The 26,716-nt window shown below is 39.4% G+C and overlaps 8 protein-coding genes across 19 annotated transcripts; 5 read left to right on the plus strand and 3 right to left on the minus strand.

The window, feature by feature from the left end:
- Positions 1-64: 64 nt before the first annotated feature.
- On the plus strand, positions 65-1,704 carry LOC116919753 (solute carrier family 25 member 35). 3 transcript variants are annotated; one of them, XM_032925779.2, is made up of 8 exons: positions 65-222; positions 280-392; positions 448-522; positions 609-637; positions 697-874; positions 960-1,113; positions 1,169-1,233; positions 1,295-1,704. In XM_032925779.2, exons 2-8 carry the CDS (start codon positions 303-305, stop codon positions 1,601-1,603), a joined length of 900 nt encoding a protein of 299 aa, XP_032781670.1. In that variant the 5' UTR covers positions 65-222; positions 280-302; the 3' UTR covers positions 1,604-1,704. The 3 variants fall into 3 exon arrangements, with proteins under 3 accessions (XP_032781670.1, XP_032781671.1, XP_045026542.1); XM_032925780.2 differs by having other exon boundaries at positions 67-222; positions 287-392; XM_045170607.1 differs by having other exon boundaries at positions 82-241; positions 294-392.
- A 60-nt stretch (positions 1,705-1,764) lies between these two features.
- LOC116919744 (histone-lysine N-methyltransferase ASH1L) lies at positions 1,765-8,940 on the minus strand. The gene is made up of 6 exons (XM_032925758.2): positions 7,947-8,940; positions 4,701-7,884; positions 4,289-4,633; positions 3,997-4,223; positions 2,548-3,930; positions 1,765-2,478 (listed from the first exon to the last, which is right to left on the minus strand). The coding sequence occupies exons 1-6, from the start codon at positions 8,652-8,654 to the stop codon at positions 2,314-2,316; spliced, it is 6,012 nt and encodes a 2,003-aa protein (XP_032781649.2). The 5' UTR covers positions 8,655-8,940; the 3' UTR covers positions 1,765-2,313.
- Positions 8,941-10,839: 1,899 nt separating this feature from the next.
- On the plus strand, positions 10,840-14,704 carry LOC116919746 (centrosome-associated zinc finger protein CP190). Its single transcript, XM_032925762.2, has 9 exons — positions 10,840-11,154; positions 11,216-11,343; positions 11,425-11,695; positions 11,760-12,185; positions 12,251-12,532; positions 12,611-13,087; positions 13,154-13,378; positions 13,447-13,807; positions 13,872-14,704. Exons 1-9 carry the CDS (start codon positions 11,032-11,034, stop codon positions 14,195-14,197), a joined length of 2,619 nt encoding a protein of 872 aa, XP_032781653.2. The 5' UTR covers positions 10,840-11,031; the 3' UTR covers positions 14,198-14,704.
- Positions 14,614-15,398, minus strand: LOC116919755 (cytochrome c oxidase assembly protein COX16 homolog, mitochondrial). Its single transcript, XM_032925783.2, has 3 exons — positions 15,183-15,398; positions 14,916-15,030; positions 14,614-14,854 (listed from the first exon to the last, which is right to left on the minus strand). The coding sequence occupies exons 1-3, from the start codon at positions 15,296-15,298 to the stop codon at positions 14,792-14,794; spliced, it is 294 nt and encodes a 97-aa protein (XP_032781674.1). The 5' UTR covers positions 15,299-15,398; the 3' UTR covers positions 14,614-14,791.
- A 7-nt stretch (positions 15,399-15,405) lies between these two features.
- Positions 15,406-16,553, plus strand: LOC116919754 (ras-related protein Rab-9B). The gene is made up of 4 exons (XM_032925781.2): positions 15,406-15,549; positions 15,618-15,870; positions 15,930-15,987; positions 16,048-16,553. Exons 2-4 carry the CDS (start codon positions 15,673-15,675, stop codon positions 16,440-16,442), a joined length of 651 nt encoding a protein of 216 aa, XP_032781672.1. The 5' UTR covers positions 15,406-15,549; positions 15,618-15,672; the 3' UTR covers positions 16,443-16,553.
- A 460-nt stretch (positions 16,554-17,013) lies between these two features.
- Positions 17,014-20,555, plus strand: LOC116919750 (galactokinase). 4 transcript variants are annotated; one of them, XM_032925775.2, is made up of 11 exons: positions 17,014-17,156; positions 17,208-17,351; positions 17,514-17,551; positions 17,626-17,821; positions 17,907-18,039; positions 18,098-18,223; positions 18,294-18,475; positions 18,537-18,687; positions 18,749-18,869; positions 18,946-19,075; positions 19,594-20,555. In XM_032925775.2, exons 2-10 carry the CDS (start codon positions 17,228-17,230, stop codon positions 19,063-19,065), a joined length of 1,191 nt encoding a protein of 396 aa, XP_032781666.1. In that variant the 5' UTR covers positions 17,014-17,156; positions 17,208-17,227; the 3' UTR covers positions 19,066-19,075; positions 19,594-20,555. The 4 variants fall into 4 exon arrangements, with proteins under 4 accessions (XP_032781666.1, XP_032781663.1, XP_032781665.1 ...); XM_032925772.2 differs by lacking the exon at positions 19,594-20,555 and having other exon boundaries at positions 18,946-19,341; XM_032925774.2 differs by lacking the exon at positions 19,594-20,555 and having other exon boundaries at positions 17,015-17,156; positions 17,216-17,351; positions 18,946-19,341.
- LOC116919749 (myosin-9) lies at positions 18,897-21,099 on the minus strand. Of its 5 annotated transcripts, XR_004392035.2 has the most exons (6): positions 20,081-21,095; positions 19,806-20,012; positions 19,583-19,716; positions 19,334-19,522; positions 19,130-19,268; positions 18,897-19,070 (listed from the first exon to the last, which is right to left on the minus strand). XR_004392035.2 is itself a non-coding variant. In XM_032925770.2 (5 exons), the coding sequence occupies exons 1-5, from the start codon at positions 20,879-20,881 to the stop codon at positions 19,129-19,131; spliced, it is 1,437 nt and encodes a 478-aa protein (XP_032781661.2). In that variant the 5' UTR covers positions 20,882-21,099; the 3' UTR covers positions 18,897-19,128. The 5 variants fall into 5 exon arrangements, 4 of the variants coding, with proteins under 4 accessions (XP_032781661.2, XP_032781660.2, XP_032781659.2 ...); XM_032925770.2 differs by having other exon boundaries at positions 18,897-19,522; positions 20,081-20,670; positions 20,770-21,099; XM_032925769.2 differs by having other exon boundaries at positions 19,130-19,522; positions 20,081-21,099.
- Positions 21,100-21,791: 692 nt separating this feature from the next.
- Positions 21,792-26,667, plus strand: LOC116919764. Of its 3 annotated transcripts, none has more exons than XM_045170604.1 (5): positions 21,792-22,053; positions 23,064-23,160; positions 23,530-23,704; positions 24,496-24,819; positions 24,877-26,667. In XM_045170604.1, the coding sequence occupies exons 1-5, from the start codon at positions 21,902-21,904 to the stop codon at positions 25,257-25,259; spliced, it is 1,131 nt and encodes a 376-aa protein (XP_045026539.1). In that variant the 5' UTR covers positions 21,792-21,901; the 3' UTR covers positions 25,260-26,667. The 3 variants fall into 3 exon arrangements, with proteins under 3 accessions (XP_045026539.1, XP_045026538.1, XP_045026540.1); XM_045170603.1 differs by having other exon boundaries at positions 21,795-22,053; positions 24,871-26,667; XM_045170605.1 differs by lacking the exon at positions 23,530-23,704 and adding an exon at positions 24,162-24,321 and having other exon boundaries at positions 21,799-22,053; positions 24,871-26,667.
- The last annotated feature ends 49 nt before the right edge of the window (positions 26,668-26,716 follow it).

The following is a 26,716-nucleotide window of genomic DNA, read 5'->3' on the forward strand; positions in this document are numbered from 1 at the left end:
TTCTCCACATCCATTTCCCACGAACTACAGCTCTGCATTTTCCTCAATAAAAGATTGCTAGTGTCAGCAAAATGCAGACGAAATTTGTTCAATCGGCAGATGAACCCAGCGTGTCTTGTGTGGGTCTACGAAAGTCATTAATAATTAATAGCTAGTTTCATAATCAAATCGGTACGCAGTTCCACATGGACTGGGAATAACTATAGAAGTAGCTTTATTGAGGTATCAAGGAGAATAAAAGGTATCTTTAGTTTGTTGATATCCGAGAATTTAAATTAGTCCTCAGGAGTTAGATTTCAGTAATGGAATATGCGTTCGGTGGATTAGCTGCTTGTGGGGCTTGTCTTTTTACAAATCCATTGGATGTCGTTAAAACCAGAATGCAGTTACAGGTTCTAAATTCCTTTGGTTTGAGCCTTTTACAATTTTCTGACTTCTTTATCACAGGGAGAACTTCTTTCCCGAGGAGCATATTCAGTTCTTTATAAAAATTCACTACATGCATTTTATGTTGTTGCAAAGGTAGTCAAAGCATAATCATTTTAAGCACAACATAGTGTTTGCTAACCAGCCATTTTCATTATTTCTTTCTATTAATTTTTGTTTAGAATGATGGAATCAAAGGTTTACAAAAAGGGTATTGAATTCAAATAAATATTGTAATCAAATTGAAATTATAGAAATTAAAACTTTTAGGCTTGTACCAGCTCTCTGGTATCAGTGGACGATGAATGGTACTAGGCTTGGCTTGTATCACTTCTTTGAAAATCAGGGATGGACACATACCCATGGTTCTGTTTCTTCTTTCCATAGCATAGCTGCTGGTGCTGTTTCAGGAGCATTAGGAGCATTTACAGCTAGCCCATTCTATCTTGTAAAAGCTGGTTAATTCAACTAACAGGTTATCATTTTACTAAAGTTAATCTATATGTGTGTGTGTTTTTTTTTTTTTCTTAAAGATAAAGACACAGCTGCAAAGTCAGTCCAATGAAGTCATTGCAGTGGGATGTCAGCACAATCATACCGGATTTTTATCTGCCTTGCAGAAGTTGTACCGTAGCAGTGGAATTTCAGGACTTTGGCGAGGGGTTTCAGCATCAATGATGCGAACAGGTTAAGATAATCATAGCAACTTTAGTATTATTGCTAAAAATAATATTTAAATCAGGCGTTGGTTCCGCTGCCCAATTATCCACGTTTACCAAAAGCAGAGAAACTATCAATCGTTTAACTGTATGGTACTTATAGTTGATCAGTTTTTAATATGAATACTAATTGATCTTTACTTTTCCAGAAACTGTCACCGAGTTCCTGGAAATCAACTCTTGCAGCAGCAATGCTTTCCGGCGTTGCTGTCGCAGCTGCTATGACTCCTTTAGACGTTGTATCCACTAGATTATATAATCAGTCTCTAGACGTGCACGGAAAAGGAGTATATTACTCGGGCCCTCTTGACTGTCTCATCAAAGTATTCAAGGCGGAGGGTGTTTTAGGCCTCTACAAGGGTTGCCTTGCAAATTACTTACGCGTCGGTCCTCATTCTGTTTTAACGTTGACAATTTGGACGTATCTTCGTGAGACAGAGCTGGAGGATAGTAAATGACAGAAATTCTAAAGGGAGTTTTTAGTGTTTAATCATTGGGAACCATCGTTGAAGTTTCTTTTTGTATGCTTTAAAAAAATATATACGTTCCGAATTTTTCAGTAGGGTCAAACTCCAAATATAGAGACCGGTAGTCATTTACAAAACGGAATAGACGTGAATTGATTTCCATACGTATGTATTCAGATTTTCCATGTTGGCATTTTATGAAAAGTTAAACCAAAAACGAAAGGGACAGGGAAGAAAGCACGTAACAGAATCAGCTATCACTAAAACAAATGTTTTCTTCAAATGAGATTGCTGATGACTTCACCAGCAGACACCGATCATCCGACTAAAGCAGATACAGTATCGTTTCTGAGTTGTATAATATATTTACATTTTTTAAACTTTTTAAATTTTTTTTTCTAGTATGATGTGTAGGGGAGAAGTTGTAGAGCTTCAAGCATTGATGTTACAGATGGGTGATGGGGAGTCCTGAAGCAGCTAAAAGCATCGTGCAACAAATGAAAGGAGGATAATGTAGCACAATCTTCGAAAATTTAACACTGTACATGTTTGCATCGGGTAAGGAGGTAACTTACTCCTTATACGAATCAATTTTGTTTGTTTTTTAGACTCGGAGAAATACACAGCGTACAGCTGCGAGGAGTTCCGAGTGTATCTTCGTAAATTACTTACCAGTACCTGTTCTTGCTTACTAAAAGCTATTAGGTTGTCGAACTCACTACTTTCCGTTTGGGTGGGCGGACTCTCATTCGTCCACGTCCGCGGTGCAACAAGTGAGTGGCGTCTTCAGCAAGACTCCCTTCAGGTGCTTTTTTAATCAAAAGGTGGCGGAGAAGTTTATCAAGCCGCGATTTCTGCTCATCTATCTATAGAGGTAAATCATACATTGTATTTTTAAATCCTACTAGCATAAAAAAATAACAACCGAGATTTACCTTGAGCTGGGCTTCAGCGACCGAAGATGTGGGCTGGGGAAGATAAGAAGTCTCCTGCTTCAGCTTCTTTAGTTTCTCTTTCCCATGTTTTTCATTTTTGGGGGTAGATTTAGCGGTAACGGATTCCGTTGTTTTGCGACTGGTGTTTGGAGGGGCTCCGTGGGGTTGGTACGTTCGCTGGGGTTTCAGTCTTGTAACAAAGCTCTTGAAGGCGAAGCGACGGGTGCAAACGGAAAATTTTGTCCGGACGTTCTTTGAGAAGAGGCTGGCTGTTCGGTCAACGCGGTATTCGCATATGTAAACATGCTCCTCAACAGCGTCTATCGGTCTCCCTTTACAAAATGTAGTAAGATCAAGGACCCAGCAGCGACCAACAACCGCCCAAATGGGAATAGCTTCTTCCAATGGAGAGTAACATAGCTCGTTGACAAAAAATTTTCGCGAAGGCTCGTGGTACGTATCTTGCGGCCTATAGAAATGGTGTCCCCAAACGAACTGCTTTCCATTTTCATCCGTCCACATTCTTTCAATCTGAAAAATGTCCAGGTTGGCAAGTTTGATGTGGGGAGGCAAACGATGAGGTGGCCGGGGTTGCGGGAATTCTTCGCCCACGCCATTCCAAAGAGCGCGCTCAGAGTCAGGGGTATCGTGGTCACGTAATACGTATACGCAGTCGCCTTGCCGTAAATGTAGATCTTTGTAATATAACGAGAGATAGTAAGTTTGTCCTTCGGGCGGGTTCTCAGGTTGCGGCACCAAAACGATTTTAAGGTCGTCAGGGCAGAGCGATAACCCAGCACAGGCGTGGCAGACATAGTGTTCGGCATCCACAGCAGATTCTTTTGCAGACCCGAGGCAATCACTATGTTGCCAGGTTTCACACATCTCACACTGGACCATTAAACCTTCGTCGTCAAAGAGTCTACAACGGCAGCGAACAACTTCCTCTATGTTGGAGAGATTTTCTTCCGTCTTTAGCATTTGCAGATCAGGTGTGGGCTCAAGGGGTTTTTCTGTATCTGCTGTAATGTTTTCCTGTGGCAGTGGGTCTTTCTCTGGCGCGCTGAGGGCAAAATCTTTGTCTTGATCAACGTTTGGTCTCGAAACGAAGCGGCGCGAGCGACCTACGGTCTGATGTTGCTGCTTTGCCTGCTTTATTCTATCTTTCTGGCGATCCCTCCAATCTCGCACTTTATCCAAGTTCCGTAGTAAGAAGCAGCGGTGCTGCAAAACAAAAACTCGTTGCTGTGCCGACAGCGGACGCAAGTTCATTGATGACGAACAAATTGTCAAATTTGTCTTTCCTTGGACTTGCGTCTTACGTTTCCTCTTTTGCAAGCTCAGTTTCTGCGGTAGCTTTGATCCAGTACCAGGGTCTTGCACCTATATAAATTAAAACCATTACAATTCCTGTACGCAAATATGAAGAAATAGACGAATCGGCAATACCGTATTAATTCTTTGCGATTTGCCCCCAATAACACCCCTACATTGAGGGCTGCCGCATTTACATGGCTGTCCTTCAGCTGGATTGAACAGCGAAAAGTTATAGTCATAACTTAACTCTTCCAAAGGAGAGATATCTCTGAGGGCAAATAAAGCCATACGTGGCAAACCATTGACACTCCATTTTTGCATTTCACAATTTGGAGCGCACGAGTGATTGACAAATCGGCCTAATTGGAAAACAAAGTTTATAATTATTTTGCGTTTTTAACAGAAAATTTTTGCGAAAGGTTACCGTCGCCGCCCATTCGATGTCCGTCAATGACTAACCCCCCGTCGAGGTGAAGGCAGTAGTGATGCGTGTCGTGAACGTAAACGGTGTGCATCCGCTCTTTAAATTCCTTGTCAGAGACTACCTCACCAACGTATTCAAGAATGAATACACCGGATTTCAACTGATTGCGACATCGTACACCCCAGCCTTTCTCTTTCGTCATGAAACGTTCTAAACCTTGTGCCCAGCGATGACGCTGGATTCGCTGGTTCATGCATTTGTCCCCAACCGGGCACATTTGACTACTACACTCTGTGTATACCATTCTATTAAGACAGTCATCACCACAGCACTGAGTTTCAGCGTCTACAAAACAAAAAGTTCAAATGAATCGTTTGAAATTTAAATTCAACATTATGGTAGTTTTTGTTACCTTTCGCATCAGGTTGTGGTAGGGTACAATTGCATGCTTCAGCGTCATTAGTGAAGGGAGGTTTGACGTCGTAGTAGACATTGCTCCGGATCTTGCGGTAGTTCCAAGATGGAACCAAATTATCACGATCAGGCAACTTGCCCTGTTGGTGAAGCCACCATACGTCGAAAGGTAGCTGGAAATCACGTTTGGTTCTGCGCAGGATGCGTTCGCAGTAGAAGGGTGGAGGCAAAAGGCCATGCTCATGTTCTTCCGGCTCATATGTCAAGAATTTAGTTCGATCGGTAGATATGGTAATCGTCCCACTATTGTTTTCATGGTCTTCTTTGAAGTAATTGGACAACAGACCAGCTGGCAAGTAACGTTTTCTCATATTAGACATTCTACGCTTTTTAGGCAGGGAACCCTTGGTTGAAGGCAGAGGCAGGATTGGGTTTGATTCATCGCCCGAAGGCGCCTCGCTACTTGTCGGCTCTGGAAGGAGTCCATCATCGTCGTCCTCTTTACTGGGCATGAGTTTGGCTCTTTTTGCCTGACGGGAGGACGTGCTGCTTAAGGCAGATTGCTCAATCTCATCTTTACTAGATGAAGGCTGAAGAACAGAGAACGAAGGAACAGGACTGAGTAGTTTCTTGCGCTTCTTTTTCACAGTGGGAAAACCTGTTCGATTGAACGTTTTGCGGCGACGATGTCTTTTTTTAACCATTTTATCTAAATGTGAACCCTCTTCTCCTTGTACATTAGGGGTAAAAGTGGCAGATGAACTTAATTGCGTTTTTTCCGTTTGTACATGATCATGGTTAACAGGCATTTCGGGTGCTACTTTAATAGAAACAATTGCTTCTTCCGGTATTTCCATCTTTGCTTTTTTGAAACTCCGTCCTTTTCTAGCTTTCAGGTTTGACGCAATTTGAACTTTACATTCACCTTGGTCGTCACCCATGGATTCGTTCGTTTCTGCTGTTGTCGATTCTCCGAGAGCGACACGTTTTCTGCTGTTTACTTGTTGTTGCTGAATTACTTTAGAGAGAGCTTGGTCGTGACTAGGTTTCTCGATGGCGGATTCGCAATCTTGCAAATTGATGGAAGGGGATTTTGCAAGTGGTGTCTCTGTAGAAGTCGCCAGATGATGATGGCGTTTTTTCAAAGGAAGCAGTAACTCCACTGCCGAAAGAGCAGCAGACGCAGCGGCTAAAGCAATACAGGGTTCCTTCTCTCTAGTCGTTTCAACATTGGAACTAGCCAGGACTGGAACTGATTGTAATCCCGTTCTTTTAGGCTTACTTTTCCGTTTTCCTACGGAATTTTGAACGTTTGGATGGATCACTGTATCTTCAACTGTTTTTTTCCGTTTCGTTCTGTTGCCACTGCTGCAGTTACCAGTTGTGAAGGTATATTTCCGGCATTGGAAAATCCATGGCCGTTTTTCACTATTTACAGGGCCGTTATCAGCGACCGATCTCGATATAGTACAAGAATCGAGCCTTCTACACAGCTGGTCAAGAGTACTTTGTAAACTGGGATCCACCGGGACGGTAAGTACTTTATCGTGGCCACTGTTCTTATGTTTCTTCCGCTTCTTTTTCCGCTTTTTGTTTTGCAATTTTGGCGAGGGAGAGCGAGTAATCGTAGCTTTTAACTCATTTGCAAATTTGGGTTGTTGTTGATGTAACATAATGACTGGGCTTGTTTCACTGTCATCACTACCTCTTGTAACCAGCGAACTAACTTGGGTTGTTATTTCGTTACAGAATGTCGATGAATCCTGTATAGGCAACTTAAGGGAGGTTTTCACTTGACTGTAAGCATTCTTAAGATGCTTTTTCTTGGACTTCTTCGTTCTTGAACCTTTGGATTTAGTCGAAGTAGCTTGGACGTACGTAACAGCAGCTTCAATAGGGGAATTTGTTATTTCGTCTGCTGTGTTTTTGTTTTTCAGCCTAAGAGCAGCGTTCATTCCACGTTGAATCGCCTGTACTATACAACTGTCTTTACCTAATCCGGAAGACAACGTGCTGGCAGTATCACGACACGAACGAGGACGTCTACTTCTACTTCCGCTCTGTCGGTCAGAACTTTTCACATTTGTCACTTGAAGAGGGACATTTTGGTATTTGGTGGTCGAATTCTTTTGATTACTGCTAGACTTTTTGCTTGTTTGTTTTTGATGAAGTGGCGGGCTTGGTGAAGTGATCGGAGGGCATGGCGAAACGACAAGACTCTGTAGCTGGCCGCTAGTTTGATTATTATTCCCTATTCCTGAAGGATGAACTGGTGAACTATGAACGCTGAACGGTGAACCAGAAACAGATTGGATGCCTGAATCAGGTGAAACGTGCGACTGGTGGCAATCCAGTCCTCGCATGGGTACCATCATATCAAGGTCTTGATCCATGTGGCTGACGCTTACTGGAGCTAAAAGCGTAGTGTTATGGATAGAACTAAAGCTAGACGGTTTTGCAGCTTCAATCACGCGCTTAATACTTTTGGAATCCGCTGTAGTCATGAAACTAGAAGGCAAAGGTTCATCGTTCGGAGGGAAACACTTTCGAGCTCCTTTTGTCGGTAGCATAAGAGTGGGAAGAGGTGGCGGGGGCTCTCCGGATTGCGATTTAGCAACGAATTGCTGTAACAGGCTAGAGCAATATCCAACAGACGGCCACGCACTAACACTGGAAGCCGAAGAGGTATTGATAGGTAATGGAGGATGGCCTGACGTTCGTAATGCACTATTAGACAGTCCGGTCGTAGTATTACTGGCAGGTGATCCTTGACTGTCAAGGTCGAGCATACGAATGGCCTCACTAACGGCAGGCAAATACAATTCGTCACTGTCCGAGTCTAAATCGCTCATGGACGGGCCTATGTTAACGAAGCCAGCAATCGGGTGAGACGATGGGGGGATGACTGTTGATCGGGTTAGAGACGTAGTTGCTTGGCTATTATCCTTTTTCGTGATGACTGTACTGTAAACGTCCATTACCGAAGGTAAACAGTCACCTTTCTTACAAACTGGGGTCTCAATAGCTTTCTTTCTTGCTTTATCCAGCGTTTTTGTCATAGTTACAGAAGGAAGTGACTTTGATGAGCTACCTCGTCCGGATTTTGATGACTCCGCGTTTAAAGGCTCCGACCTGGGTTTCACTCTTAACTGTCTAGTTCGCTTGACAGGCGTTGTAGCTTTCTACAAAAGAAATACGCGAAAATATGAAAAAAGAAGTATTAAGAGGCAAATTTGAATATTACTTGATTATTGAGTCCTTTGAGTTTGTCAGTTTTGTTTAAAGTACCAACAGCTTGATTACTTGAATTCATGCATACATTGTCTGTATCACATGGCTCAAAACTGGATGCATTCATTGTTCTTGCATTTTCAAGCTTAGGTATCTTAGTTGTTTTTCCAACAGGCATGTTAGTGATTTCCTTTTTCCGTCCTAATTGCAATGTAGACAGCCTCAGAGTAACCCGGCCTTTATCATAGTTTGCTTCTCGCACTGAGAAGCTTGTTTTGGCTCTGCATACAGATGTTGGTTGAATTTTGCTCTTACTACTGGCACTAGAAACACTACTTTGTGAGTCACTATCACTATCACTACTACTAGATGAAGATCCAACTGAATCTGATGTTGCATCTGACAACTCTGATTCTGAACTATCTGTTCCCGAATCAGGGACACTGCTACTGCTGCTGCAGCTAGTGCGGTGTGAGTTCCTTTCCTGGATTTTACCAGACATGCTACCATGGCTCTGGTCTTCTTCATCACTCTCTTCATCATCTTCACTAAAGCTTTCATCATTCAAAATGAGATTCCTTGAAGATGGTTCAACAGAGTCCCAATTTTCTGCTATGGTTGTCAGTGGAGGTAACGAAATACGTGGGTGCACTGGCCCCGAGTCCTTAATTGCTTGTATATCCACCGTTGATAAATCGGGGAGAGCATTCAAGTTGGCCATGGTAAAGCCAATGCTGGCAGATGAAGAACTTCGAGAAAGAAAACAAACACAGGATTGTTTGGCATTAGCGACGGTTACTATCGTATACAAATACGACACAAAATATTAACTTTCTAAATTATTTTTTAAATTCAATGTCTAATGTTTTGGAATTTAGGATCACATAATTAGCTTTAATTAACGAACAACTACGATTTAAATTTTTCACAAACTATACGGAAAACATGAAGCGCTTTTTTTGTTTAGAAGAAAACTTTTTCAACATGGCGGATTCGATTCGGCGGGAGGACTCGGATTTTTAGTGGTTTCGAGATCGAAAATATTCATAAATTTATTAAGCCAAATTCTTTTATTTTCTAGCCTTATTTGAATGCTGTAAATATATTTTTCTCAAAATTTATGTCACATATTTATAATACCAGAAATATTAAAATTTTGTTTTTAAGGCTCGGCCCCGATTGGCAGCGATTGAGTGGTTTGCCCCGCCACCAAAATGGCTGATAGAGACCAATCGGGGTATTACTTTTCTCGACGGGCCGAGTGGGTCTCACTTCAAGGTTGCCCCGGAAGCCCTGAGCGAACTCTCATTTTCAAAACGGGGCTTGGTTGGCCTCCGTACACGTCAAGACCTGATTTGTCTGCCACAAGATCGATTAAGGTCATGTAAACAATCGATTGCTTATAATCGGTTCATTCCATCCCTTGAAACATAGCAGTTCCCAACCCAAAAACAAAAAAACAAAAACCCGATTGGCGCAGGGTCAAGCCCCGTTGGAATTGGTTCGACTGGCACTACCATTCAATCTGGTGCATTTAATATTTTTTTTAAATTTTTTTTATTTTTAAAAAAATTTTAATTTTTTTTTTTTTTTTTTTTTTTTTTTTTTTTTTTTTTTTATATTTTTTTTTTTTGGAGAAAATTTAAATTCAAAAAAAAATTTTTCCTTTTTTCCCTTTTTTAAAAAAACCTTTTCCAAAACCACTCCAGCCTCATCGAAAGGGATCGTTGCAGAGTGACGTATTCTCACCAGTAACAACGCTCATTAACAAAATAAAATTGGCGCCCATGGTAAAGAGATGCGGTTTCAGGAATAACAATTGCCCGGCCAGACAAATAACTACCCATTGCAACTGTAAAAAATATTCAAGTAACGTACACAAGTAACCGGTCAATAATAATTTGTTTCACTAGACCAAGATCGGATGCTGAGTTGCCAAGTCTGCAAACCAAAATGCAGTATTGTGTCCTCTCGGGCCGGGGGGAAAAAAATAATATATTAACTTAAGTTGATTAGTTAATTTTTTTTAAAAATCTCAGATTTTAAATCGTGTACTTTCAGCTTTTTTTGATAATAATACAAAATATTTTATCTCCCAGGGGAAATCATGGATTTCTCCTAACCCTTAACAGAAGAAAACACCGGGTGGTTAAGCCCCACACCCCTAAATAGACCACTGCCCCAACTTTTTTTTTTTTTTTTTTTTTTTTTTTTTTTTTTTTTTTTTTTTTTTTTTTTTTTTTTTTTTTTTTTTTTTTTTTTTTTTATATTTTTTTTTTTTTTTTTATTTTTTTTTTTTTTTTTTTTTTTTTTTTTTTTTTTTTTTTTTTTTTTTTTTTTTTTTTTTTTTTTTTTTTTTTTTTTTTTTTTTTTTTTTTTTTTTTTTTTTTTTTTTTTTTTTTTTTTTTTTTTTTTTTTTTTTTTTTTTTTTTTTTTTTTTTTTTTTTTTTTTTTTTTTTTTTTTTTTTTTTTTTTTTTTTTTTTTTTTTTTTTTTTTTTTTTTTTTTTTTTTTTTTTTTTTTTTTTTTTTTTTTTTTTTTTTTTTTTTTTTTTTTTTTTTTTTTTTTTTTTATTTTTTTTTTTTTTTTTTTTTTTTTTTTTTTATTTTATTTTTTTTTTTTTTTTTTTTTTTTTTTTATTTTTTTTTTTTTTTTTTTTTTTTTTTTTTTTTTTTTTTTTTTTTTTTTTTTTTTTTTTTTTTTTTTTTTTTTTTTTTTTTTTTTTTTTTTTTTTTTTTTTTTTTATTTTTTTTTTTTTAAATATTTTTTTTTTTTTATTTTTTTTTTAAATTTTTTTTTTTTTTATATTTTTTTTTTTCCAATTTTTTAAAAAATAATTAATTTTTATTTTTTTATAATTTTTATTTTTAATTTTTTTTTTTTGAAATAGTTCTTACGCTACGCAGCCTCATCGAAAGGCTTTGCCGCTATGTTGTAGCATCTTGCCCGCCATCTTTCCTGATTTTGCCATAGCTGTTGCATGTTTCACGGTCTCTTTAGGGCTGTGCATCTTTCGTAGACAAACTACCGCCTGATTTGAAACTTTCATTTCAGAGTAATAATCATCAAAGCTGAAAGGTTATTTGTGCAGAAGTTGCCATGGCAAGATCATTTAAAGTGGATAATTGGGGTTCGCTCTTGCTGCAAAGAATACAACAACTCTATGAACGGGGCGAGCACTGCGATATCATGTTGAAGTTCCACACAGGGGAAGAGATTCCGGTAAATAGCTTGCCTGTTGTGAGGCTTGTTTGATCATTTTAAAGAAAGATTTGTTTCAAAGGTTCATAGAATGGTATTACATGCCTGTTGCAGCTTTTTTGCTGTTTTGGAAGGCACAGAAGCACTAGAAAATTCTACTTTGCATCTACCTTCTGAGCTAAACAGAGAGGCCTTAGAACCAGTGATCAGGTTTGAGTTTCATGAATAGGAACTTTTCCTAAAGAAATTTTTAACACTTGTTTTCTTTCAAATTCTGCAATTTTGCTGCAGGTTCATGTATACAGGTCAACTTGATATCGGTGAAGGCTCAGTTCCGACTCTGGTTACAACTGCCCAATTTCTTGACATGCCTCTTCTTGAGCAATTGCTTCAGACACATGCTCTTGCAGCTACCAATAACACTCCCATGCCAACTCCAAAGGCTAAACTAAACAGAACACCTGTCAGGGCTAGCTATTCTCCCTCACCAGCCAAAAAAATGAACAAGACTGCACCAAAACAGGAAATGTTACCTGCTGGACCGAGTCGAATAGATCTCGAGGTAGACCACCCTTTACTTAGCACCCTGTAGCCTGTGAATCTGTACGTTGAATTTATATTACTAGGTTGGTGATTCTGCTTGTGAGTTTGGAAGTCTTCCTAAACTTTCTGAATTATTGATGGATACTCCATCTACCCCTATGAACCCGCCACTTTTGCCTCTCGTACGCAAGGGTAGCAACCCCCCTTTGATTAAACGAGATCTAAAAAAAGCTGAAAAAACATTCGATGAACTCAAGAAGACAATCACGCCTTCAGCCGTTCGACGACCTATCAGCAATACTGAAGCCACGAAGACGCCTGAGGCTAAGAGGTTACGGGAAGAAGATATAGAAAGTTTCAAGGAGTTGCTGGCGGAGCAAAAGAGAAGAACTGAGTTGGCCGCCGAGCAGGGAGAAGACACAACAGCAACGTATGATGCCGCTGCTGATATAGGCTTGGATGACTGGGGAGAGGAAGATGAGGATGAAGAAGGAGATTCAGTTAACGAAGTATATTTGTTCATTACTTCAGACACTTGCATTGTTTATATGTGACCATATTTATTTTTATTTAGGGATCTAAAGACGATCTGCTTAGGGGGCAGCAGCACAAGTCTATCCTGAAAACGGAAGCTATTTCGCCAGCAATAGAAAGCAAACGAGTTCACTTTATGGTAAATGACGAAACTGGTGCTAATGCATCATCCATAGACGCTAGTACTGTTGCAGAACATGTTGATAGTGAAGAAAGAAACATGGAACAACTTATGGCCGCTGCCGAATCCGCCGGTGGAGCTGCCCTAGCTTCACCCGATAAGGATTCTTCTACTATAACGATTTTTAACGAAAACTCGGAGGTTCGTTTAACTTTTTGTTTAACAGTATGTAGAATAAAGTTATTTATTTAATTTTGTTTTTCTAATTTCCGATTGAAGGTCTTGCTGCGCGAAGTTGTGTCTAGCAATACGTTGACGAGCCAAGTGCAAGGGCGCATGATAGCTGAAGTGCTGAAACGTAACCCAAATTTAGTTTCCAGTGGGAAAAACACTAAGCTTAAAATCGTCCAACGCAGTCCGTGGTGGGCCAAAGCTCGTGTTAGTTTTGTTCTTTTGAAGCCAACGACAGCCGATGAGGAACATGCTACCGCAATTAATTCAAAGCCGTCGATACTGCGTCAGCATAATGCGGCCGTAGCTGGTGTGAGGAAAAGTGGAGCTTCAGGGTTGGGTTCGAGCGGAGCCATCGCTGTAAACAAGCGTGTTTCGCCCTTTGATAATGTAACTGGCCCTTGGATCTGTTATGACTGCTTGCAAACCACCGAAGATGGTCAAACAGCGGCTCTGAGACTGAAAACTTACTTTGAATATCGATGTCATCTGATTCAAACTCATGGTTTAAAACCTGATTCTCAGGTAAAAGGACCGTTTTGCTTTTCTTTCCTCATTTAGATTAACATGGATTTCTATTCTGTGAAATAGGCCTGTGAATATTGTGGCCACCGAGCCGTTAAGCGTAACCACATGCTGTTTCATTTGTTCACTGTACATGGAGTTCCACCACCAGCTCACACAAAATTTCCGCAATGTGAAGAGTGTGATTACGTCGCACTTACAGCTTCCATTATGCGTAAACATTTGCAAAAACATCAAGAAGGCTCCGAAAATCAATGCAGGGTGTGCAGTGAACCCTTTGCCTCACAGCAGGTACGCTCTTACTTTTGGGATTTTTACGTTGAACTGTTTATGCTATTGTCAAAATTCTTGATCATTAGAATCTGCAGCAACATCTTCATGGTACTGGCCATCTTCGTGGCCATGTCCGTAATAATCCCTGTCCAGCCGAAGGATGTAACCGTGAGTTTGCTCGTGGTATGAACCTTAAGGCTCATATCAGAACTTGCCATAAAGATTTAGCTAAGCAAATGGACGAAGACGGTTGGCCAGTAAGGCTAGAGGCTGCTTCAGTGCCTGATAGCGTTCACGAACCTGTCATAGAAGAAGAGGATGGCCAAATGGGACAAGAAGTATTGTTGGAGACCCAGTCTGTTGAGCAAAATGAAGCAGGAGAGATGACATGGGTGACGACTGGAGAACAAATGGTGCAATTAGCCCATGGTGACGCATTCTCTACTGGTATTAATGGTTAAACTTATTCGATAGTTGTTATCTAACATTGACCTGTTGTCATCTGTTGTAGAAACTACTTTAGTTACGGTAGATGCCACGGGAACAGAAGCAGAAGCCCTGTCAAATATGGCGTCAACGATCGCTACCTCATTAGGTATTCCTATGGGCACGGCGACTACCGTGACCACAACCGAAGACGGGATAACCGTTGCATATTTGACAACCTCGGATGAACATGGTCAGCAATACATCACGGTTTCTGGGGACGCTGTTGATGGGGACACAGTGGCACTAGTTCATAGTGAGGACATGGTGGAAGAATCAATGCCCCAAGAAGAGACTGATCCTATGGAAGAAGAATCCAAAAACATTGAAGAAACTATGATGGAAAACTAATTATTTTACTTTATCAGGTTTCTTTGTATATCAAACTATTCTTCAAACATTGTGGCAAATGGGATTCTCTTCATTTTAACAGCAATCTTTAGCGAAAGGACGTTTTGCTTGTCGACGTCGGTGAGACATAGTTGTTAGGTGCATACTCCCGACGAATTTCCAATGATTTTCGGTACAGTGGAATATCAACCGATTTAATGACGCGTGCGATCTTCATTCGTTTGAAAATACTGGGTTATTCATTTGGATTTCATTTGTTGAAGTAAATCGTTTAATAGAAGTTGCGTACCTTGGCTTTGATAAACGGAATGGGCACGTTTTGATGAAGAAAATGTTTCAACTCGAGTTCACCCCAAATGCGGACGATAGCGTTACGGGGTGGTATCTGAGCAGTCAGTGAGAAATCTACAGCAATCTTGACAGATGAATTCTTTTCTATTCCTTCACACATGTACACCCCATCAATACCCAGCATAAGTTTCCCAATAAACTGAACATTATTATTGATCCAATTGGTCAAATCTTTGACAACACTAAGTTCCTCAACTGAGTGCATCACATGTGGCATCATTTCTACTAGCTTCTACTGGTCTTCTACTGTGTAACTTCTTCCCATGGTCTTGGTCCTCTTTTATTCTCCCAATTATTGATGTTTATCTGAATGAATGTATTAATTAATTAGGAATTAAAATATTTCTAATTTTAAGCAGTGTCTAACCTGTTTGACTTTTTCAAATTCTGATTCTAGCGTTACTTCACTTTTATCTTTCTTAGTAATACCCCACTTTTCTGCTTCGTCTTTACTCAGGATCTGATTTCTACGGAACCTATATCTACAAAAACAACAGAAAATTTTGTCACATTAATAAAAGAGTTACACAAGAAATGAAAGCCAACTTTGTATGTTAAACACTTGATAATGGATAACAGCCAACAAAAAGGTGGGTTTTGCATTGCTATGCATGATAGCAGTTAACGAACTTGCCTATTCTCTGTGAATTGTTTAAGACCGAACGACCCCCCGACCACAAGAACAAGAAAAGGGATGGAATACTTTACAGACTTTTTTTTGAAGAATTTTTGCAATTTTATTAAAGACATTTTGTTACGGCTTGATCGTTTACCGGGGAAAAGTTTTCCGCCGTTCGGCTACAGTTTACTTTTCTGTTTCGTCGTTAGTAAAGAAAACAAAAACTCCAGTGGCGACGACAAGCAAACTTAGAGAGAACTATTAAAAGTTAAGCAGACGAAATCGACGCCACAGTAAAGTTAACACATAAACAGTAGTCAAATTAAACTCCCCCCTTTTCGGTAAAAATTCCTGCTTCATGAAGACCACATCACATTACAGTGTAAAACAGAATGAATCAGTGTTGCTTTCTATCTCCGGATTTAAAATGCATTTTCTCTAACATCTTAGTAGGCTTCTTCTAGGTGAAAATTGCTCTTGTACGAGCCAAGTATCAACACTAATTATGTCAAATCGAAGAAAGCAACAAGTCGAAACAAGATCTGTTCTAAAGGTTTTGATCTTGGGGGATGGCGGTGTTGGGAAGACTTGTATCATGGGGCGCTTCATCAATGACCAGTTTGAAGATAACTCCTTCCATACTATTGGAGTAGAATTTCTTAATAAAGACTTTGCTCTGACTGGCAAAAATTACACTTTACAGGTGATGGTTCTTTTAGCATTCTTAAAAACATTCATTGAATATTGAATTTGTGTTAATAGATCTGGGACACTGCAGGACAGGAAAGGTTCAAGTCACTTAGAACACCTTTCTACAGGGGTAAAATTTCTGTGTTATTTTTCCATTTTTGTATTTTAATTCATCTTTTTTTGTATAAAGGCACAGACATATGCCTTCTCGTTTTTGCTCTTGATGATAAATCAAGCTTTAGCAACCTGTCTTTGTGGAGACAAGAGTTTCTTCATTATGCTGATATTCAAGATCCTCAGAATTTTCCTTTCATTGTTGTCGGGAATAAGGTTGATCTTGGTCAATCTTCGCGAACTGTCAATCCCGAAGAAATAAAGCAGTGGTGTTGCTACCATGGTAACCCGCCGTACTACGAGACCAGTGCAAAAACCGACGTTAACATTGCCGAAGTATTTAAGGAGTCTGTGCAACAGTGGATCAAGAGGGAGAGTGATTTAGACGTAAATTTCAGAGCTGCTGGAAATACCCTTTACTTAACTCCGAATTCCCAGAGTAATTCACAGAACCGGCGCTATTGTTGTTGACAAACTATTCCCTGGTCTGTTTTTTTATGTGCCTTTGGCCGAGAGAGCTATCCGTTCCATATAGAATCCAAGTTCTATAATTGTACGGTCATATAAAGGATGTTACGCTAATGTGCTGCAAATGGTTCGATAATAATTATTTTAGGACTCACGTTTTCTAAAGTTACAGTTCTTGAAGTCCGCAATTTGCTCTGTACAAAAAAATATTAGGATTGATTTGTCGCAGAACACGTGAAAGGATTCGCGAAATCGCGGATTAAATTTTTATTTTTTCAGGATTTTTTCAAATGCAATATGCATGTTATATCTTTCAGTTGTATGCACGCCCCATTTTTTATGTCACCGCGATGTTTTCGTTATTAATACTGGCGAAATTTCTTTCGTTAGACGTCTCAGCATTCGTCGAAGAGTCTCAATATTCAAAATCAGTGTTTATTTCCGTTAACGTGCATGGTTGCCCATTTTTAAGTTCGCCACAATATCTAGTATGTAATCCTGTAAAATTTTCCCAGATTCTTTAGAGTAGATTGAATTTTTTTAAACCCTAGAGCGCACCACGTTCTGTTTGAAATATTTATTAAAGCAATTTACTTGGTTTGGGTAACTAACTAAAACCAACTATTTTTTCTTTTAAATTGTTGAATCCATATATGGTCGTCTGCCACGACGATGAAACCACCTGTCTGATCCCCGAATGAATAACTTGTACAGCAGGTATGCGAAACCAACGTAAAATAGTTTTATTATTTTAATGTTATTTTTAAGTTGAATAGATAGTTATCACAATGGCTCAGGAATGTGAAGACATAACAAGTCTAGCGAAGAGGGCGAGCGCTTTATTTTTTCGGAGATTCGAATACGAAGGCACAGTTGTTGTCTGTTCCCCAGGAAGAGTAAATTTGATTGGAGGTCAGTTGTGTATCGTTGAAAGATAGAAATGGATTTTTACTTTAACTTGAAAAGCTATTGCACTCAACCAAACATCTTCTCAGAAGAAACCAAAAATTCTTGTTTCAACAACTTGTAAATTAGATATAATGATGCAGATAAAATCCTATATTGTCTTTTTAGATCATGTTGACTACAATGGTGGCTATGTTTTACCCATGGTAATAAAATGGTTTCCTTAATATTGTACACAACTTACATGAGAGTACCATTAACATTTTTCAACTGGTTGTAGGCAATACCAATGGCCACTGTATGTGTTGGTTCTCTGAATGAATTATCAGTGTGTCGAGTAGAAACTGATTCAACAATTCAAGGGATAGATGACCCCAAATATGTTGAATTTAACATCCCATCAGAAACCACATCGCTTGAACCAGGATCTCCTAAATGGGCCAATTATGTAAAGGGTGTTATAGCTGGATTTCATGGTATGAGGAGCAATAAATTGCTTTTTTTTTTAGACCTTTTCTTTGGCATAGATGCCATAATTATACTTGTATTTTGTTTTTGCAGCAAGTGTAAGCAAGGGTTTTGATTGTGTAATAGTTTCTTCTATTCCTGTGGGAGCAGGACTTTCAAGCAGTGCAGCAATAGAAGTTGCAAGCTATACACTTTTGGAAGCATTATTTAATAGCCCATCATCAAGGTTAGATTTTGCTTACAAGCCTGCAGGCATTAGTAATTCTTTTATCTTTCAAATTTAGTTCAAAAGAAAAAGCATTGGCTTGTCAGAAAGCTGAACATGTGTTTGCTGGATGTCCGTGTGGTATTATGGATCAGTTTGTATGTACGTATGCAGTTTCTGGGTGCGCACTTTTATTAGATTGCAAGTATGATATAAACTACTCATTCATATTACAACCAAAAGAATATTAAAACGAATAATTATTAACCATTTAGGGCCCTGGAAAGTCAAAATGTACCATTAAATGATCCGAACGTTTGTATTTTGATTATTAATTCGGGGATCAAGCATGAGCTGTCAGGAAGTGAATATCCCATTCGCCGGGCACAGTGTGAAAAAGCTGCAATCGCCTTGGGAGCTGCCTACTTGCGTGATGTCAGCCGACAAACATTAGAAGGTAGGCCAAATTAAGTGTTATACAAACCATATCAAAGAATTTTATTGTTGGCTTTTTAAAGAAAATAAAGAGCAGCTTCCCGAAGAAGTGTACAGGCGTGCACTCCATGTTGTAAATGAGACGGAAAATACCCTGAAGTTCGTTGAGTTCCTCAAAGGAAAAAATTACGTGGAAGCCGGCCAATGTATGTTACGAAGCCATGAATCTCTTAGGTAATGATGTACTTCATCTCCGTGTTTACTGTGAACTTTATGGAAGCTGTTGTTCCCACAGTCATCTGTACAATGTTTCTTGCGTCGAACTGGATGCAATTGTGGAAATAGCAAGTAAAACCGCGGGTATCTATGGAGCTCGAATGACAGGAGGAGGATTCGGCGGATGTGTTGTTGCGCTGGTATGAAAAACTTCAAAATATGTAACACAATTTTTACATTTTATTTATTTATGTTATTATTATTTGTTTTTTCAAGGCTGAGACTGAGATGTCATTAAGCGCGATGGAATCTATTCGGAGTCATTGCGAACTTCACAATATATTTCCCATTTCATATATATGCAAGCCTTGTGAAGGTGCCCGACGCCTAAATTAGGCTGTCTGAGGTATTAATATGTAGGTAGATGGTAAATGTATGGTAACATAAAAAGGATGCTTACTAGATCATTTGTATAGCACTGAGACGCTTTCTAAAGAACGTATAATTTCGTTTACGTTTTTCAGTCAAGTGAGTGTTACACTTCAAACACATAATCTCCCTTCTGAAGCTGTTTTTTAAGTTTAGATGCCTTTTCATCCCTATGTAAACAAGTGCAATTATAAGATACTCTTGCATAAAAAAATAATTCAATATAAGCCCTTGCCTGATGAATCGTTTGTGGTTCCCTTTTGTCTCAATATTACCCAACAACGTTTCAAACTCCGTTTCAAACTGGTGTCGAATTTTTCGTTGAAGACGTTCAATTTCTCGGCTCACTTCTTTTTTCTCTATCCCAGCTTCGGCAGCTGTAGCTGCAACTACATCTTTTAATTCCTTTAATTTCTCCTCATAGCTATGGAAATTGTTTGCTATAATTGTTGGTTATTACTTTCGTAATAATTTTATCTTATACTTGTTTTTTAGACGATGAAGATTTGTTTCCGATTCTTTAAGGATCGCAGCATTTTGGAGATGCCGTTCTCTTACCTCCTTACGCAGCTCATTATATTGTTCATGTAAAAACGTTTTCCAAAGTCCCTTAACAATCTGTTATCAAAGACAAGAAAAACGTCGATTTGTTATGAATTTTTACATATACTACTACTACTAGTGGTACATATACTACTAGTGGTTACCTTGTTGGTCTGGGTATTATTTTTTATAGCTTCGCTTTGGATTTGCTTCTGAAATCGCAAAAGGTTGTCCTTTTGACGACTTTCGGTAACGAACTGCCGGTGATGGGCAATGTGTGCTTGATTGAATAATGTCGAAGTGGTGGTGGCTTTTTGACGCAGACCAGCAGCTTTAACTAATTTCATTTCAAGCTCCTCTCGGTTTTTAATCTGTTAAAAAACAAAGGAGATAAAGAGATAAGAATCTAACAAAATGTCGCAGTACAAAATTATGAAACCTGTTGTTTTGTTTCCAAAAACTGTCTGTTAATCCTTTTTTGGATTTCAGTTGCGGATTTTCTCTTAGCGACTGCTAAACCAATCAACCGTTTTTCCTGCTCTTGGCTATGTTTTCCCAGCATTCGAATTGTTCTAGGGGACAAATTGCATTGGCCAATATTTTTTTTGATAAAATGCATCAAATTTGAATTTTCCACTGAAAAATTGTTAACTTCAACATCTTTTCTCATATTGTTTGATTCCACCAATTTTAGTAAAATTCGTTCATATCTTTCTATGTCTTTGGCTGACAAATTTTCGACATTCTTCAGTCTATTTTTAATAGTTTGAATGCTTTCCTCCTCCTCCTCTTCTTCACTTTCCCAATTGTGACAGTACTGATGACTGGCTGCCGAACTGGATTTTTTGGGTGTTTGGTTTCTGAGATGTATTTTCCTAGAACTGCTTGAAACAACTTGAAACCTTTTTCCAGGAGTTAAAAGAATTTTAGTTTTCTGCTCTGCAATGGTTTGATAGGATGAAGAAGATGTATTTTCCGTTGTGGTAGATTCCTCCAAGGATAAATGACAATTTTTGTCCATCTGCTTATCTTTCACAGATGTAGTTTGATATGTTGCAAATAATTTAGACCATGTATGATTATCTTCACAAGGTGGGTTTTTTACATGTTTTGAGCTTGTTTTATTACCTCTATTTCTCTCAATCGGAGAGGAAGTAACTATCATCAAAGGTAAATCATCGAAAAAAGCCGATTCAGAGTTGCCTAGGTCATGTTTTAAATTTCGTTTTTGGAGCTCCATTCGGAAGGCGAAGTAAATAACCAAATAAAGTAAAATAGCACGGGTGACTGACGGCTAGGTTTCGGGAACAGACAAAATGTTGAGGAGCAGCTATCAAATTTTTTAAACAAATTTTTTAAACAAATTTGAAAGTAAACACTACTTAACCGTAGACGAACATAATACAATGATGCCAATTCACATTAGGAAAGAGTCATTTTCCGCCCAGTGGGAGCGCCTCTTGCGGGTGTGTTGTTTCACTCCACGCAGAAACTCATTTGTCGACAGATGGCAGTCCCACCAGGCGGAAAATCACTTATATGCCCCAACCATGCCCCGACCCAAAACCCTCGCTTTTTTGTATAGTATTCCCCGCAAGAGGGTACCCCTTTTCTGAGAGGGAAAATAGCCATAGTGGAGGAACCAGGGGTTTATGACTCTGACTACACCGACAACGCTGAGAGCGAGACCCGAGAGCCGACTCAGCCGACAACCCGACACACCGTGCAGAGCTAGGCAGCTAGCTCTGCGCCTCTGCTTAGCTCTATGAACTCTCTGATTCCTTGTAAAATGATTGAATTTTACGTTGTGGGACAACATTCTCATTGAAGATATTTTAAGGTTTAACATACTGAAAACTGTAAACTTTATGACAAAGTGGAAAAGTGCCTTTTAATCTGTTATAATTCCTTAAATTTACTTAAACAATTCAAAGAAAAAACATGCCATTAGCATTAATAAGAAAAATTGTTGAAATAATTACTTTGTTTAAAATTTATGCGCCTATTTTATTTTCCTGTTTTTGCTTTAAAATAATTAGAAAAATAATTGGTTTCGAACGAATCATTGTGTAAAAAAGAGATGTGGCAATGTAGCGAAAGGACATCTAACGAGAAACATGCGAACTGTGAATGACGAACGCCTACAGCCAAAGATACCCCACTGTCTACAGTCGCTGAGAGAAGCACAGTACTTGCATCGTTCTTGTGTTCCCGGTTAGTGTTGGGTTTTCGCTCTGTGACAGCCCTTTATCAAACAGGAATGGCCTCCGTCAAAGAAACGGGGAGTTTCTTCACTCACGGTGATTCGAAACAATATGAGTTTGTCCTATCATTGTATCCGCAAGCCTTAAAACTTAAAGCTAAGGAGAAGAAACTCAAGAAGCCCGAAGACCTGCTGAAACTAGACGCATGGTAAGTTTGTCTTTCTTCCGACAACGTTCCCTTCGTCCGACGTTTAAAATGTTGTGTATATGTATCTGTACCCAAAGTGTTGTCAAGCGTGTACATTACTCATGGTTAGCCAGATTTAGCTCTTAACTCTCGAAGTATGCTGACAGTAAGAATCAATTTTATTTTGGCTCGCTACCCGTGCCAGTCTAACCCGCCTTTCAACGGATAACTCCTTTGTCGTCGATCCGAAGCCTCAAGCGGTATGGCAGCGAAGCCAACCCAGTCATTGACCGCGTTGTTGGCTTGAGAGAGAAAAAGGAAGGGAGGATATTTAAACCCGGGAACCGAGACAAAAATGTTTTTCCGTTCCAGGTTTTTTTTTTTTCTTCTCTTTGTCTCTCTCCATTGCGCGCCCAACTCCCTTTTTTTTTTTTTCCTTTAGTTTTCTTGGCCCTTGCTCGGCCATCCGCTGCCGAGTCCGATCGGCAGTCCACTGAAATTGTTTGCTCCCTCACGGTCCTTTTTTCATCTCTCGAACTATCCGTGATACTCATACAACCCGCTTTTTTAGTTGCATTGACAGTACTCTCCGGTCGTCTCGTTACGGCTGGCATACTCTCCATTCCCAAAGTCTAGTTCATGTGAAATGCACGACTACGCTCTCTCCCCTCCCTCCCATTCCCTTGCCTCTGCACAGTGTCTCCCCAAATCAATAAGAATAGACTACCTCAGGCTATAGAAACCCGTCGACCTCGCTCGATTCTAGCAGCTGCTTTTATTTAGCCTCGACACCAAGTATAGCTTTAGGAAACGCGTATTTAGCCCTCTTTCCGCTCTTTTTTCCACTTTTTTTTTATCTCGCGTCGGCTATGGCATATCAAAAGACGAATGAGAATTCATAACAACAAATCCCCCTCCCACATTCACATACTTTGCTCATAGCCTTGAACTCGACACGCGATTAGATTTTCACGTGTACTAGTCCATGTGGCTCATTCAAATTCTTTGTTTGTTTATTTTGTACGGAATAGGTACCAAGAAGAATTACCCAAGAAAATTCGAGCTCGGGGTAAAGACGCACATCTGACGCACGACGAACTGGTTCAGTGCATGAAATGGAAGTTATCGGTATGTCATGTGACCTAACGGCATTTATTCTTTTAGTATTTTCTTTGGCTTTATTTTTATTGGGGAGGTTTTCTTTTGTGTTGGACAGCCTGGCTAGTGTCGATGATCAGCACAGTGCCAGCTCGAAACAAAGGACGCCATTAAGGTTTTAACGATGCAGCATGGTCGATGCGGGTAGGCTACATGCCCGGCACTGTGCTGTTCATTGTCGATATTCCTTATCGCCTCTCATACTATTTCTGCTTGGTTTTATGCTCATTTCAATCTGCTTCGTATTGCTACTTCTACCAATCTATAAAACACAACTGTAATAGAAGTACGACTGATTGGTGATTGCCACGAGTTGCGTGTGGTTTCATGTGTAAATAGAGAGGTAAATGGAGACCACGGCTGCAGGATTTTGTCCAACAGAATACGCCCCAAGCAGTCGAGGCCGAAAGCCGCCAAGCGTTCAAACAAATGATTCTAAAAGGCGAAAATGGCATCGAATCCGCTATTCTTAGTTTGGCGAAATTGAGAGGTGTTGGGCCGGCTACGGCTTCAGGTGATTTAAACTCTACATCGTACTAAATTCAATCTGTTAAACTTCAAAATGGAAGCCATATACCATATTGCAGTTTAACAGTAGACGAAAATTCAAAATGCAAAGATGTAGCCCTCCGACTAGTTGTCGGAGCTCATCACTTTGTTGTTATTCTTGAGCCCACCTACTGAAATCGCGGGTAAGGTTCGATTTTTGTTTTTAGTTATTAAGTAAGGTATTCAGCTCTTTCCTCCAACTTACGAAAGTAAAAGCAGAAAGGCCAGTGCTATTCTTTCATGATGGTAAGAACAAATTTCCGTGGGGCATGTTCTCTTTGTTGTTTATTCTTCTGTCCGCTGGCTGTGGCTGATCTCGATGAGTTAATTCTAAGACACTTGTGGCATTTGTTTTGTTCCGTTTTTTTTCCCTCTTTTTGGAAGGCATATGTTGATGTTCTAATTTATGTTGGGGCTTTTAGAGAGGGAAATTTTACTCGCAAATGATCAACTTGGTGATGATCAACACTCCCAAAGCGGTGGCCACCGAGACCCGAAAAGCTCTGCGCAAACTACCCAACCTCGAATCCGCTTTGAATAACCTGAGTAGTTTGAAAGGTGTTGGAACAACTATGGCAACAGGTATGGAACATTTTGATTTTACTATTCTGTTTGTCGGTGATGAGGTTTTACAAATTGTTTGCAAAGACAAGGGCCTATTCATAATTACCGTAGGTGTATTTACGTCTATAAATTTCTTAATATTATTTTGATATTGAAACTGGCAACTTTAACTATTCTTTTCTATTGATGTAGCTATTTTGGCAGCTGCTGCACCTGAAATAGCCCCTTTCATGGCCGACGAATGTCTGATGGCAATCCCTGATATCGAGGGCCTTGATTACACTGCAAAAGAATACCTTAAATATGTCCAGCACATCCGAACTGTGGTGGACAGACTTAATGCCGAAAACCAAAACAGTGCATGGAGCCCTCATAGAGTGGAACTGGCCCTTTGGTCCCATTACGTTACCCGCAAGCTAGAACCTTCCCTGTTGGATGGTATTCCTGGCCTAGAAGAGGAGAGCAAAGAAAACGGCAAGGATAAAACGACCGACATTGCCAACGGATCCCCTACAGGTAAAGGAACAAAATACTCACATCAGATTTGTAATTAATATTTCTGTTTAGTCGCAGATGGCAAAGACAGTGAAGATTCATCTTCCGGACCACTTGCACTGGCTGTTACAGAAGACTCTTCTGAGGCAACAAACGATTCCATATCGGTGGTTATAAATTCCGAAGAGACGAGTCGAGAGCCTACGACGAATGGCAACGGCAATGATACCACAAATGATAACACCAACGATCACGACAACAACACTAATGACCATGATTCCTCGTTAGTCGTACCAACGAATGGTGACAGTGTTGTTGGAGATGACAATGCCGTCGATGGAGGAACAGACAACACTGCCGTCGTTGGCGGAGGGGATGACAATGCTACAGTCGATCAAGAAGAATTGGAACCTTCTGCGAAAAAGATCCGACTCCAAGAACCCGAGGAGGGAACTGCATAATCTCTCTATAACCCCCACATCTGTCTTTTCTTTCCTTTCACTTTCTATATCTGTTCCCTCTTTTTTTTTTCTTTTATACAGTTATGATTCTTTTTTTTTTTTTTCTTCATTTCTTTTAGAAAATCAAATTGAAATTTTTTGAGTAATTCTCTCCTTTGTTGGCCAACTTACGAATGGAGAGACGATGATGACTCTTCTGTATTGCCAGTCAGTCACAGACTAAAAAGGACTTGTACTTGGTTTCAGTGCCTCAGCGGCGCAGGTAGGCCGATGTCAAAATATCCTCCCAAACCCCCTCTATTCTGTAGGAGAAAAAAAAAAAGAATATTGTTCTATACCACAACTTTCAGCTAGCAAATAACGGATCAGGGTTGTATTACCCTTTGCTTGCCAGCTTCGATACACCCCACATTCTTCCCTCTATCTCTGAAATAATTTTCCTATTTCATCGTCCTTTAGTTCCGGCAGAACGCAAGATGCTGCATCATCATTTTTACTAGTGTCTTTATTTGGAAATTGAAACAAAGAAACAACCGAAATTGGTCGTAAATAACAACGCCCAAAAAAAAACTAAATTACAATATCGTCATATTGGAAATTTGCGCGTAGCTTCAGATTCTTCTCTTTTCAGCTTGAAAGTTTGGAACGGAAAGAGGGAGGGGGGAATCTCAATACATTTGCGGGTTGGTGGTTCTATATTAACATTCCAGTTACCTGAATCAATAACTGTTAAAGAAAGATAAATCGAAGCGGTCACGATACACACAGCGGATGGACTGAAAGAAGTGCAAGCCAGCTATTATCTTGTCAATGTAATAACTTTTCTTCTTCAACACCTACCCACTTCTATATCAGCGAACCTATTTTATTATCTTGTGACTTTCTTTTTCCGACACGCTCCTTCCTTGCTCCCGCGTCAACTATTCACAATTTCCCTCCCTTAAAAGTCCTAAACTTATTTTGGTGAATTCGAATCGGATTGAAATGGACAATGGAAAGAAAGGCTATTAATTGTTTTCCTCTATGCTGAAAGTGTTTCTATTGCAATGAAATAGTGTTGTCTAAAAAAAAAAAAAAACAAGAGACTTGTTGTATGTGCAAGCCTATCGTGTGTATTGCTGCAATTGTTCGTCACTTGGAACATGCAACGGACTGACTTGACAACTTCACTTTTCCACCTGAATTTGGGTTCCACACTTACTTTTTTATTACCTTCGTTTTTATGCCGAAAACTTATTCCTCTTATTTTTTTTTCCTCCGTCAATTTCAGCTGTTTTCTTTCGGATTTCTTTTCGAATCTGTAGTGTCAAACTATTTAGTATCCATGCCTGCTCGATTGATCTGCTGTGTAATGTGTCAGATCTTCGAAGAAGTACACGGCTGAACGTGTCTTTATTTAAACGAAAAACTTTTAAATTCAAGTAACTTTTTCTTTTTCTTATTGGTTCCCTCCAGGA

Source organism: Daphnia magna, linkage group LG3, assembly GCF_020631705.1.
Source record: "Daphnia magna isolate NIES linkage group LG3, ASM2063170v1.1, whole genome shotgun sequence".
Lineage (NCBI taxonomy): Eukaryota > Metazoa > Arthropoda > Branchiopoda > Diplostraca > Daphniidae > Daphnia > Daphnia magna.

Coding starts and splice junctions, on each gene's coding strand:
- LOC116919753 (XM_032925779.2), top strand. CDS start 303: ATGGAATATGCGTTCGGTGGATTAGCTGCTTGTGGGGCTTGTCTTTTT. Junction 875..959: donor CAGCTAGCCCATTCTATCTT/GTAAAAGCTGGT, acceptor TTTTTCTTAAAG/ATAAAGACACAGCTGCAAAG. Junction 1,234..1,294: donor AAACTATCAATCGTTTAACT/GTATGGTACTTA, acceptor TTACTTTTCCAG/AAACTGTCACCGAGTTCCTG.
- LOC116919744 (XM_032925758.2), bottom strand. CDS start 8,654: ATGGCCAACTTGAATGCTCTCCCCGATTTATCAACGGTGGATATACAA. Junction 4,224..4,288: donor ACATCGAATGGGCGGCGACG/GTAACCTTTCGC, acceptor TTTTCCAATTAG/GCCGATTTGTCAATCACTCG. Junction 2,479..2,547: donor TCGCTGAAGCCCAGCTCAAG/GTAAATCTCGGT, acceptor TTACCTCTATAG/ATAGATGAGCAGAAATCGCG.
- LOC116919746 (XM_032925762.2), top strand. CDS start 11,032: ATGGCAAGATCATTTAAAGTGGATAATTGGGGTTCGCTCTTGCTGCAA. Junction 11,155..11,215: donor ACACAGGGGAAGAGATTCCG/GTAAATAGCTTG, acceptor TTTGTTTCAAAG/GTTCATAGAATGGTATTACA. Junction 12,186..12,250: donor AAGGAGATTCAGTTAACGAA/GTATATTTGTTC, acceptor ATTTTTATTTAG/GGATCTAAAGACGATCTGCT.
- LOC116919755 (XM_032925783.2), bottom strand. CDS start 15,298: ATGTCTTTAATAAAATTGCAAAAATTCTTCAAAAAAAAGTCTGTAAAG. Junction 15,031..15,182: donor AAACAATTCACAGAGAATAG/GCAAGTTCGTTA, acceptor TTGTTTTTGTAG/ATATAGGTTCCGTAGAAATC. Junction 14,855..14,915: donor AATTTGAAAAAGTCAAACAG/GTTAGACACTGC, acceptor ACATTCATTCAG/ATAAACATCAATAATTGGGA.
- LOC116919754 (XM_032925781.2), top strand. CDS start 15,673: ATGTCAAATCGAAGAAAGCAACAAGTCGAAACAAGATCTGTTCTAAAG. Junction 15,871..15,929: donor GCAAAAATTACACTTTACAG/GTGATGGTTCTT, acceptor TTGTGTTAATAG/ATCTGGGACACTGCAGGACA. Junction 15,988..16,047: donor TAGAACACCTTTCTACAGGG/GTAAAATTTCTG, acceptor TTTTGTATAAAG/GCACAGACATATGCCTTCTC.
- LOC116919750 (XM_032925775.2), top strand. CDS start 17,228: ATGGCTCAGGAATGTGAAGACATAACAAGTCTAGCGAAGAGGGCGAGC. Junction 18,688..18,748: donor CGAAGCCATGAATCTCTTAG/GTAATGATGTAC, acceptor TTGTTCCCACAG/TCATCTGTACAATGTTTCTT. Junction 18,870..18,945: donor GCGGATGTGTTGTTGCGCTG/GTATGAAAAACT, acceptor TGTTTTTTCAAG/GCTGAGACTGAGATGTCATT.
- LOC116919749 (XM_032925769.2), bottom strand. CDS start 20,881: ATGGAGCTCCAAAAACGAAATTTAAAACATGACCTAGGCAACTCTGAA. Junction 20,013..20,080: donor TTTTGGAAACAAAACAACAG/GTTTCATAATTT, acceptor GTTTTTTAACAG/ATTAAAAACCGAGAGGAGCT. Junction 19,523..19,582: donor CTTCATCGTCTAAAAAACAA/GTATAAGATAAA, acceptor CAATTTCCATAG/CTATGAGGAGAAATTAAAGG.
- LOC116919764 (XM_045170603.1), top strand. CDS start 21,902: ATGGCCTCCGTCAAAGAAACGGGGAGTTTCTTCACTCACGGTGATTCG. Junction 23,705..24,495: donor TGGGCCGGCTACGGCTTCAG/GTGATTTAAACT, acceptor CTATTGATGTAG/CTATTTTGGCAGCTGCTGCA. Junction 24,820..24,870: donor TGCCAACGGATCCCCTACAG/GTAAAGGAACAA, acceptor ATTTCTGTTTAG/TCGCAGATGGCAAAGACAGT.